The sequence below is a fragment of the Helianthus annuus genome, chromosome 5, assembly GCF_002127325.2.
Source record: "Helianthus annuus cultivar XRQ/B chromosome 5, HanXRQr2.0-SUNRISE, whole genome shotgun sequence".
NCBI lineage: Eukaryota > Viridiplantae > Streptophyta > Magnoliopsida > Asterales > Asteraceae > Helianthus > Helianthus annuus.
This window is the reverse complement of record NC_035437.2, coordinates 165064566-165077472: the sequence shown is the minus strand read 5'-3', so window position 1 is coordinate 165077472 and position 12907 is coordinate 165064566. Positions and strand designations below refer to the sequence as shown.

The 12907-nt window shown below is 35.1% G+C and overlaps 2 protein-coding genes across 2 annotated transcripts; both read left to right on the top strand.

The window, feature by feature from the left end:
- The first annotated feature begins 10253 nt into the window (after nt 1-10253).
- On the top strand, nt 10254-11747 carry LOC110944011. The gene is made up of 2 exons (XM_022185739.1): nt 10254-10926; nt 11137-11747. Exons 1-2 carry the CDS (start codon nt 10254-10256, stop codon nt 11745-11747), a joined length of 1284 nt encoding a protein of 427 aa, XP_022041431.1.
- Nucleotides 11748-11755: 8 nt separating this feature from the next.
- LOC110944010 lies at nt 11756-12720 on the top strand. Its single transcript, XM_022185738.1, has 3 exons — nt 11756-11945; nt 12025-12143; nt 12223-12720. The coding sequence occupies exons 1-3, from the start codon at nt 11756-11758 to the stop codon at nt 12718-12720; spliced, it is 807 nt and encodes a 268-aa protein (XP_022041430.1).
- The last annotated feature ends 187 nt before the right edge of the window (nt 12721-12907 follow it).

The following is a 12907-nucleotide window of genomic DNA, read 5'->3' as shown; positions in this document are numbered from 1 at the left end:
TCAGATTTTGGCAATCTATCAATGCAAGATTTAAGGTTATAAAACCATACGCCATTGATATATTTCCCACTCATACACAATTGTTTATATTTATATCACCTTAGTAAGTTGATTACTTCAATTTTTTGCCTACTGGTACATCATATGATGAAGCTTCTATCACACTTATGCAATTTAATTTCAATTCCAGTATGACAGTCTAACTCGCTGATGTAATATCATTTCTTCTTTTTCATACCATGAGATCTTTTTTTTCAGTTTTTCATTTTTTATGTTTTTCATTTTCAATGTTTTTAGATTTTTAAAATTTTTCCTTACTCCCCCTAAATACACGCACTAACTAAACTCTTTTTGGCTTAGAGAAATTTCTCCCCCTAAAATTTTGTTATTATGGAGCAAGTTTTAAAAACACAAAATTTAAACACAAACAGACTCATACTTTAACCTGACAATAAGTTTTTCAATTTTAAAATTTAGAATACTCATTATCAATCACAAAAGTAAATAATTCGTTACCATTTGCAACCTACTATTCACCTCAGATACTTTACAGGAACAACCACTATTAAACACATCAACAGTCCTTCTTAGTCATCCTGCACTCACTCAACAACTTAGTTAGAATGAAGAACCCAAGCCCAGATAGTCTTGGGTTGTCAAGATTCATCACAAATTTAAACTTCTTTCCAAGATTGAATTTCAAAAGGTCGTTGGTCACGAGAGTTCCAATAAACTCTCGGAGTTTCCAACCTTTGAAAATTACTCTTTTGAACCCTTCTTCTCTCATTATCATACCATGAGTTTTGGAAAAACTTTGGATTTTATTGAACATTTGAGTTACAAAAACTCCTATTTCCGTTTCTTTGTTGAAAATTTCAATTACCAAAGGTATGGTATGGTATAGATTTGTATATCCAAAATTTTCATTTTGAAACCAATTTGATTTACCATTAAAATGAATAAATTGTGGAGAAATACTTCTTGGTCTATCAAATCTTCCTAATGGTGAAGTTTTTTATTGAAATCTTGGTTGATTACTTTGACAATGTTGTTGCACATCATTATTCAAACCAACCCTATTCCCATCCTTAAGTTCATCAACTTTTTCTTCGTTTTTTCTTAAAAGGACAAAACTCGCCACATGCCCTTTCTTGTGACATTTAAAACAAATTTTTTTCTTATCAATTTTTTTGTCAAATCTCTTTTTAAATGTTTTGTTCTCTCGTCTACAGTATCCTCATCCAACTTATGAGGTGTACTATTAGACCCAACAGATTCTTTCAAAGAAACTGGACTATTAGGCAAGTCCACAGTTATCGGATCCACTACAGCTGGTGTAGTAGGCACAAAATCAGTTAACTCATTCTCATTTGGTAAAAAAGAGTAGTCTTGATCCTTAGAAGGTGAAGCTTTACTAAACTCCACCCCCATTTTATCATTACTCGTTTTCAACCTTTCTTGAATGTGAGTCCTAACTAATGAAGATTTTCCAAATTTGTCTAACTTTCCATTAAGTTTAACGCTTTGGTCTTGTGCAATAGTCAATTCCCTGCACTTTTTGGAAATTTCATTAGTTTTATCCTTCACAGCTTCACGAGCCAAATCAATGATCTGTAATAGTTCATTGACCTTGCTTGTTAAACTGCAGATTTCTTGTTCATTTGATTTGAATTTATTTAAACAATTTGACTATCTTTTAATCAAAAGAACATTTGAATCTTTTTATTTTTCTAAATCAGTTAACAGAATTTTATTTGCTCCGACAGTCTGTCAACTTTACCTTGTAGTTCAGCGCAATTATGACAAGCATGACTTACATATTCTAATTTTACCATTACCTCTAATGTAAGTTCACTCTCATCATTTACACACTTTGATATTTCCGCATTCTTCTTCTCAACGGTCTCCTTCTTTTCATTCATCGCATCATCTACTTCTTCATCCTTCACCACATGTGTCTCAGCTACAGATGCATGTCCAATTGACTTAGCATTTGAGCGGACACTTTTCACAGAAGTACGATTGCTTGTACTCTTTCCTGAAGAGTTCTGATAACGATTTTCCAGAGCTTCCCACAGTTCTCTAGATGTCACATACTTACAAAATTGTAACTAATTTCCACAGGTAAAGATTTCTTTATTACTGCTAAAGCTCGCTTTTCAGCATCAACCATCTGTTTCTCAGATTCATCCATCTTCTCATAAGAGATCACTAGAATTCTCCCGTCAACTCGACGTGTAGGAGCAATGTACTCATCAATCATACAACTCCACATTCTAGGATCTTCACTTTGAACAAATGTTTCAAACTCCTTTTTCACATCAGCATTGCCCTCATACCGTTTTTCTAATGCATCCCACATCTCTTTCTAGGTAGTGTACCTCTTAAAGGTGTGTTTAATGCCATCAGGTAGAAACATCTTTATAGCAGCTAGGGCTCTCTTCTTAGCTTTATACATTTTCTTCTTAGCTTATTCTATATTGACATAAGCAGTAACCCGTTGTCTGCCTTCGAACTCATGAGTTGGGTTCACGTACCCATCCTCAATACAGATCCACATTCGTATGTCCTAATATTCAATAAAGGACTGGAACCTGTCTGTCCAAGTAAGGTATTGTTCTACCTTCATTAGCTTTGGCGGCTTGTTAGTAGTACCAACCTCATGTTCCATCTTCAAAAGCTCATTCAAGTTCGACATACTTGACATTTTTACCGAACCGGCTCGCTAAAAACGTTTAAAAACTGACCGAAAATTGTTTTTACCAAATTGTACCGTTAGACTCGTCTCGAAAATACGAATCTAATGATATATAATGTCCAAAACCTTTTTCGGGATTTTGTTAAATACGCAGTGCAACAAAAACGTTGGTTCTGATCTGCGAATTCTGTAGTAACTTGCTCAGCAATCCAGTCTACCAACAACTCTGATTTTCAGGGATCTGATCAAATCTTTTCAGAATTTGAAAAGATCTTATCTCTTCTCTAACAGAAACCTGCAAAATCAAACAACCAAAATCAGTGATGTTCAAACAAAAAACTGAAGAACACAATGAAGAACACTAAGAACAGTTCTTCGAATCTTCAAATTTTTCAGCCAAAAATCTTCAAAAATCCTGCAAAAACAGCAGAATTTTAAAAACGCAGAAACTATTAAAAATATGCAGGAACACCAATCAGCCTTCTTAAATTCGCAGCAGCCTCCAACACTTCCAAAAACCCTAGTTTTTCTGAACTGAGCTAATCAAGAGCCTAATTCTCTTATACCAATTGTAGGTCCCTTAATCCTATGGACCTTTCATAGAATTTTCTATCTAACCTAGAATGCGGAATCATCTAGATCAGATTGTTACAGAAAATAGTATAAACAAAATTATATTCAAACAGTCTTCTATTGATTATCCAAACAAGTAGTTTTACAATCAACTCAAGACTCACACAACCTCACAGCCTATCTCTATGATCTTGCCTCTCACACACCTATGAATTCTCTCTTTCTCTATGTTTTCTCTCTCTAGAATTCTCTAAGGCTTCTCTAGTTGTTGTTACAAACCCTAATCACAAAACATGTTGACATACCACATGTCTGTGAACTGGGCTAGGCCATTCTACAAGCCCATTACAATAATTAACTCGAACCAATAATGCTAAGCCCAATACAAAATATCCAAAGACTAAATACTTAAACTATTAAGCTGTTGTCACAGAATATGCACCAACAATAAATATACATAAATACTATATAAATCACACATATTTGTTGTATATTTATCCATCTTGATCGCTAATGGGTGGTTAAACATCCATTTAAATATATCACATCTTATTAGTCGTTTTACATCTTACATACTTGTTTAGAACCTATAATTGTAATGAAACGACTAATATATTTTTATATTCGGTAAGCAGCATTATGTGTTTATATAAAATTAATTGTTGTTGTTGTTACTATTATTATTAGTAGTTTTATAATACTACCTACTCGTCGGGATAACTCATATTTCTAATAATCATCTTACCCATTATCCATCCGTTTAATAATATAAGTCTTAGATATTTCTTTTAGTGCATAAAACAGAAATGTTACATCCTCCCCATCTTTATTTAAATCTCGTCCTCGAGATTTAGCTGAACAAATGGGTAGTTATTTTTCATCTCTGACTCCAATTCCCAAGTATATTTCGGTCCTCGTCTGGAATTCCATTTAACCTTGACTAACACAAGTCTTTTCCTTTTTAGTTTCTTGATCTGTCGGTCCTCGATTTGTATTGGTTGTGCCACAAATTTTAGTTTTTCATTTACCTTAACGTCTTGAAGTGGCATTACTAAAGAGTCATCGGCCAAACACTTGTGTAGGTTCGATACGTGGAACACATCATGTAAATTATGATTCAGCTCAAACATAATTACGATTTTTAATATAATATAATATAATAGAAATATGATATAATTTTTATGATAGTTACTTTAAGAGTGAATTATAGATTTTGTTCTTTATCTTTTTACTAAGTTTCAAGCGGTGTCCTTTGCCTTTAAAATTGATGAGTTTTGTACTTAGTGTTTCCAAATCCTACATGTTATGTCCTTTAGCCCTAACTCAGTTAAAAATTTCTGTTAAATCTAATTATGTGCCTTGTACATGAGCACATTTTTGTCATTTCATTTTTTGAGGACTATTATGTAAATAACTTAAATACCCCATAATTTTATTAAGTAATATATATATATATATATAACTTTACACCCTTACACACACTCTCTCTTTCTCTCTCTCATCTCCCTTTCACCCTCCCTATACCGGTTCATCCAACCACCACCATCCGGATACCGCCACCACCGGACCACCACTTGTTCACCACCACCACAACCAATTTCAGGTCAAGCTGCAGTTTCAACAAAACCATAAAAAAGCCCCAAACCGAAAACAAAAACCCAAACATGTCACACCCCCAAAATACCACATTGAACCAGGATCTAGCCACTAATCACATTAAACCAGCAGTAATGTAATAAATTGAAATTCCCATTCAATGTAATAGTGCAATTCAAAACATATGCTTAAATCAGTTTACGTTCAGCGGAAGCATAAAATATTGTTCAAGCAATTCAACACCATAGTGTTTAAAACAATTCAACTTTAAATGTCTCCTCACGTGTCACGAACCATGACCACTCCAGCATCCCAGACTGCAAGTCCCATATTACTTATCTATCGGCCTGCAAGCATGCAGAAAAAGTGTATCAGCATAAAGCTGGCGAGTTCACAATTTTGTTTAATCGTATAGTTGGTAAATGTTTAGTTTAAAGATATGTTGATAATAACTCGATACCGCAGTGACGTCAGTTTGTTTGCCATTCCCCAATGCCTATCAACATTGGTCATGTACGTGGTTAAGGTCATTAGTTCACGCCCGTCCTATTCAGGTACGGTGTGAGGTTGTCAAGCCTAATAGCTCTATCAACTAATACCTTGTTGCCCTCTAAGCAATTAGTTCGGTAGTAAGATGGGACTTAAGTGATAGAGTTGAGTTGATTATCCAACATCGAAATTAAACTACAGTTTTGTAACGTATCCCCTCCAGGGATATATGTATGTAAAGTATCCCCTACAGGGATGTAAGTTTGTTTGTGTGTCCCCATTGGACGCATGCTCCTAAAAGAGTAGTGAACTCACCTTAGATGTGTTCGGTTGGTTATTTACTTGTGTCAAGTTGGTCAACCACGTCCAGTTATGGTTACCATTAACGGGTAGGTTCGTATGCAAGTAGTCCATGTATAACAAACATGTTACATCTAATTTATACATCACGTAACACTTAGTCAAGCATATGGGCCATACACGAATAGTATCATAGCATCAATAGTCCATTAAGTGTATTCTAAGTGTGTGGCCCAGTGTTTCAGTGTGTGGTCCAAATTCTGTTGGTGGCCCAATAACCAGTGTATGGCCCAAAAAGTTTAAAGTATGTTTCGAGTGGGACATCAGTCGAAACCATGAGATCTCGACTCGCAACCTCGAGATCTCGAGTCGAAACCCAAGGATCTCAAGTGACAATACATTAGTCGAAACCTCATGGTTTCGAGTTATGATCTGAGTTGAAACTGGACGGGTTTCAACTCGCAACCAAGCTGGTCTCAAGTCCTATTGATGTGTGATGTCAAGTTCTATATTGGAACCACGGAGATCTCGAGTCGGAACCAATAGGTTTCGACTCGCAACCTCAGTCGGAACCTCGTAAAGTTTAATTGATCCAAACCCTTATTATCAACTATTCTTTAACATCTGATAACATTTTATCACATTCCACATCAGATCAAATAACATAATTATTTCAACTATTACTCATGTTCATACAAACCCTAATTGTCGTCGTTCATCAAAACTAACACAATCAATAACATGTCCTTGATTTTCATAGATCCTAATCATCAACGAATCATTTAACAGAAATCAATCACCCTACATCAATATCCAAATCAGATTCATGCACATCATCACATCGATATCATGAATTCTCATCATCTCATCATCAGGCAATACACATAAACCCTATCCAGACATTATCATGAATAACGTACAAAACCATTCTAACAGTTTATACTAAAAGCAATTCATCAAACACCATCTTGTAAACAAACTCTATACTATTTTTGATCATACACTTATCATATCATCACACATGCTCATCGCCGAAACAATCAAGGGAACAAATCAAAGCAAGGTTAATCATACTAACCGAGATGTGCAGTGATGGAGAGGGTGTGCTAGGACGAGAGAAAACTCCGAAGAATAGAGGGGCTGCCATCGATCTCGAGAAGGGAAGGAAGGGGTTAGGGTTTTGTATATTTTTTGTGTTCGTAAGATTATGGGAAAACACTCACATATGCGTCCCAGTTAGGAAGGATTTTGGGCTCGGTGTGGGCTCGAGGAAGCTGGGCCGAGAACCAAGAGACAAAAGCGAATGGGGGTTTCGAGCCGAGATCAAAATGCACAAGTGTGTGTGTAGCTGTGAAAGGGGTGTGCGACCCAAAACTCGTGTGCGGTTAATTATCGTGAAACAAACCACTTAACAACTTCTATTCATTCATTTATAACATTCAAATATATCAAACACCTTTATTAAATTCACATAACGAATACATGGTTACAACGTACGACGAAACGTGAATAAAAGTGATACGTAGTTAAAGGACCTTGGAAACCCGGGTTGTCACAAAACATGTGAAGTGTCGATCTGTTGAAAAACTAATTAACCCACTGATTTCAAAAGTTTTTAAAACTAATTGAAACATCAAGATACTGTTGGGTGAAACCCAATACCAAAACCTTTTTTTTTCAAAAAATGAAAAATGTTTATGAACCTTAAGCAAAGAGGAGTTATATCGTGAGCCACACTTCAACGTCGAAATGACCGCGTTTAACCGTTAAACAAGCCTCCAAGTTCTACAACTGTCATTAACGGTTATTGTGGTCGGCGTAATGGTGGTGCCCGCTGTCCGTGGTCGGTGGTGCAAATTTGTAGCGGCGATAGTAACAGTGGTGTGCAGTGACAACGATAATGGTGGTTGTGTGGTGGCTGGTTGATATGGTGGCTGGTGGCGGGTGTGAGAGAAAGGGGTGAGAAGTGAGAGATGGTGACAAAGAGAGATTTGGTGTTTTTATAATTTTTATTATTGTTTTATTCATTAAAAAATTTCTAAGTAAATAAGTAAAAAGACTAAAATAACCTTTTGTGTATTGAGCTAACCGAAAATTCTAACGGAGTTAGGGCTAAAGAACATAGCATGTATGATTTGGAAACATTAAGTACAAAACTCATCAATTTTAAAGGCAAATGACACCGTCTAAAACTTGGTATTAAGATAAAGGACAAAACTTGTAATGAAGAATTACGATTTGGACCTTTATATAATATATATAGAAACACAATATAATTGTTCTGAAAGTTACTTTAAAAGTGCATAGGTATCTAATTATAATAAAAAAGTCTTTCTAATGTCACATGTCATCTAATTATGATAAATGACATTTTCTCCATCAATTTAGTAATAATATTAGTAAATATCTAATAATCTAATATTTCTAAATATATAATAACAAATAAATATAAATATCTAATTTTAATAAAGGACTTCAAATAATACCATATGACATTCTCACCTTCAATTCATCAATTATATTATTAATTCATTAATATCTATTTGTAATTTATGATTACATAATATATAAATTATCTATGATTTTATTATTTCTTAAAATTGATAAGCATATGGTTTGATTTACTTTATCAGTTTTGCGTAAATCAAGTATAAATATAATTAAATGATATTAATTGTTATTATCTAAGAAACATGATGTGACGTTATCAAAAATGTTATTTTTTTTAATTATATGCATTAATATTTCATAGTAACACTCGGATTTGAGTTTATATATTAAAAATAGTGAAGTGAAGTGATTATTTCAACTAAATGGATGAATTTATCTATTAAATCTATTAACTCAAACAACTTTTAATTAATAGATAATAATATTATTAATGAATTAAAAGAGAGAATATTATATGACATTAACTGAAATCTTTTATTATAATTAGATGTACCCACCAGAATCCATCTCCATCGCCACCAGTTCCATCTCAATTAAGATTTAACAGCCTTCTCATTGGCATCTCAAAATTTTAAAGAAACCTTTATGTGTTCATCAGTTTCTTTCTACTTCGTCTCATTCCCCAAGATAAGGATGGGATTTAAGAATTAGTTCACATTCTTTACGTATCATATAAATTTAATTATTATATATATATAGTGAAATCGCATGTTATAAAAAAGCATGTTGGAAATCACATGTTGGTATTTTTCATGAAATCGCATGTTGTTTTTTTGTAGCAATTTCGCATGTTGGTATATAAAGCAATTTCACATGTTGGTTTTTTAGCACAAATCGCATGTTCAAAAGTGAATTCGCACCAGATCGGATGGCTGAGATGATCGTGTACATATTGTACGATAAGAGCCATTGTACGTTAACCTAACCATATATATATATCTAATTACTATTACTAAAGTAACAAATAAATATAAAGTATTTGCTTCAATGTGTCATTTATAGCGAGTAATCTATATTCTCTTTAACTTGGTATGGATAGTTCATGTTAGGGTAATATGTGTTTATATCAAAATCTTGGTTTAAAAATCGCGCCTTAAGCGCGCTTAAGCGCGAAGCGCATCTAGGCGCAAATCTGTGCGCCTTGTGTAGCATAAGGCGAGCAACATGCGGAAAGCGCACGCTTTTTGCGATTTTATGGTAAGCGGAAAAGCGCAGACATAGGTAGCTTTTTGTACAAGTTTGCTGTTGGCCCACATAACTTATAATACAGACCCTAAAGTGACAAGAATAGGCCCAATAGCACAAATCAAAGGCCCGATAGCACACAATAAAAGGCCTGTTAGCGCCAAAACATATTGGGCGGTAAAAATTAGCGGGATTTTACCCTAATCGCATAACAACTGGAGCCAATTTTACGCATCTGCTGGGATTTTTCACCAAATCTTCTGGTCGATCATCCTTCTTCTTCGCTGGAAACAGGTTAGTATCTTTAATTATTAAAAGTGTTGAACTTTAATACTTGATTTCAGTTTCCTACTTGTTTCTTTTTGGATGATCTCCAATTCTCCATTCTTCTTTGCTCAAAATCTGGAAGTTTAATTCTTTATTTCAGTTATTTTTTCACTTCTGTTGTTTATGTTGTATATTTTTTACCTAATCAAGATGCTTAGGCATGTTTAGTTAACTTATATGTGATTCTTTCATGCTTGTTTCATCAAGTTATTCTTTCATACTCAAAGTATATATTTTGTCACAGTTTAGTTAAATATTCTTCGTGTATATATTTTGTCACAGTTCAGTTAAGTATTCTTTCACAGTTTGTTAATTGTTATTACTTAATACTTATACATGAAATTATTTCACAGTTCAGTTAAAGTTAAATGGCTACTGATGGTGGTGAAGCTGGTCAAGCAACTAGTACGGGTGACCCGAGTAGAAAATATGGCACACAAGATCCGGCCAACAAAAACTGGTGGACTTGCAAGTTCTGTGGAAAACCATCAACCGGTGGCGTATACCGGCTGAAGTAACACTTAATTGGTGGGTTTAGAAACGTTGCATCATGTGGTAGGTGTCCCAAAAATGTACGCCAAGAGATGAAAGACTTTATGTTGAAAAAAGCTAAGGGTAACAATCATATGACCCCATGGTTGATAATTATGATTTTGGTGATGAAGATGACAAAGAATGTGTTGTAACGAAGGTGAAGAGGACAAGTGGTTCGAGCCAAGCAAATGCGCCAAAAAAGCCAAGGCAAAAAGGACTTATTGATGTGTTTTATCCTCCTAACCCTTTAGACATACTAAAAGGTAGGAAAGGAGGAAAACAACAAACCATAAATGAAATTTGTAAAAAAGAATCGAGGGACAAAGTTTGCATGGAGATTGCTCGGTGGTTTTATGACGCGGGTATTCCTTTTCACGGGGCCACCTATGATAGCTTTCATATTATGTTGGAAGCTGTGGCACAGTTTGGTCCGGGATTCCGAGCACCTACTATGTACGAATTGAGGGTGCCTTTACTTACAAAAGAAGTAGAGGACACTAAATGGGAGATTGATAATCACAAAAAGGAATGGGCTGCCAAAGGATGTTCTATATTATCAGATGGATGGCGTGATTCGACTGTCCAAAAAGATATTATCAACTTCTTGGTTAATTCTCCTAAAGGGTCGGTGTTTGTGAAGTTGATAGATGTATCAGAGATCACGAAGGATGCTCATCAGCTGTTGGGGATGCTTGAAGAAATGGTGGATGAAGTAGGAAAGGAAAACGTGGTGCAAGTGGTGACGGATAATGCATCTAATTATAAATCGGCAGGTAACTCTTACCTGTTTTTTACTGTTTATTATCTTGTTTATGCAGAATTCATGATGTTTTAGTGCAGAATTCATGCAGTTAGTGCAGAATTCATGCAGAATTCGTGTTTTAGTGCAGAATTCATGCAGTTAGTGCAGAATTCATGTTGTTTATTGATATATTTATACGGTTTATTGGTCAATTATATACTTGTTTTGTTGTTTATTGTAGGTACGTACTTAGAAGCTTCAAGAAAGCATTTGAACTGGACACCATGTGCGGCCCATTGTATTGATCTCATGTTAGAGGATATAGAGAAGATTCCAAATATCAAGGAGTGTTTGAAAAAAGCAATGTTCGCGAACGCCTATATATATAATCATACTAAACTTGTGAATCTAATGAGAAGATTCACGAATCAAAGAAATTTGCATAGGCCCGCGGTGACACGGTTTGCAACATCATTCATCACCCTTGCGCAAATGCACAAGCAAAAGAACAATTTGCTAAAGATGGTCATGTCCGATGAATGGAGGGGTAGCAAATGGGCGAAGGAAGCGGGTGGGAGGAAAGTAGCATCTACCTTTCAACAAGAAAGATTTTGGAGAAACATTGTTTATGCTCTCAAGTTGACAGGACCGCTTGTTAAAGTTCTTAGGATTGTTGATGGGGATAAGAAGCCCGCCATGGGGTACATCTATAACGCTAAGACAAGGGCTAAGGATGCCATTGCAGCTAGTTTTTTGAATAAAAAGCGGGAGTATAAAAAAACCTTTGCGATCATTGACAAACGATGGGAATGTCAGCTTCATAGCCTTTACATGCTGCTGGATTTTTTTTGAATCCGGAAATGTATTATGACAATCAAGAGAAAGCAAATGGTGGACCGATTAGGCGAGGTTTGATTGACTGCATTGGAAGGTTAGTTGCTGATCCACATACTCAAGACATAGTCAGCAGCCAGCTGGATTTATATCAAGAGGCAATAGGTGTTTTTGGCAATCCAATGGCTATACGTCAAAGAAAGACGAGATCACCAGGTAAAAATATCATTTTTATTTTAATAGTACTAATTATATAAAAACATCTCATGGATTTAAGACTTTCATTTGTTAATAGCGGATTGGTGGGCTAATTATGGATGTGATACCCCGGAGTTGCAAAAGTTTGCCATTCGGATTCTTAGTCTCACATGTAGTGCCACGGGGTGTGAGAGAAATTGGAGTGTCTTCCAACAAGTAAGTTCACAATTAAACTTTCATTTTAATTATATTATTTTTATAGTCATTAGTTATCTAAAACTTATTACTTTTATAGCTTCATACTAAAAGAAGAAACCGATTGGCACAAAAACGATTAAATGACTTGGTGTATGTAAAGTTTAATTGTGGATTGAAACAACGATATGAAAGAAGGAACACCACCAACCCTATACTTTTACAAGAAATTGATGATAGTAACGAGTGGGTCATGGGTGTTATGGATGATAAGAATGAGGAGACTTCGGAGGTTGTGTTTGATGATGATAGTGGTTTGACATGGCGTGTTTTTGAGAAGGCTTCGGGGGCATCTGAACCGAGATATGTAACAAGATCAAGTACACAACAACAATCCAAAGAAAAGGATCCTCCTTCCTCCACCCCTACTCCTAGTGTACCACCACCTAAGAAAGCATCATCTAAAAGACTACATGTATTGATTGATAAAGGTATTCAAGATGATGAAGAAATCGAAGAACTTGGCTTGAGTGAAGATGATGGCGAAGATGTGGTACTTGGAGTTGACGATGATGATGGAGATAGTGACGAGGACTAGTAGTTTGGCTATATTGTTGTTTTTTGATTACCTATTCTAAAGTTGCAAACACTTAAGCAACCTTCTTTTCATTACCTACTACATAACTATTTGGGTTTTTGCTACTTTACTTGATATATATCTATATTATGGTGTTTTACATGTTAAATATACATATATTAATGTGTTTTATGTGTTATAGGTGCCT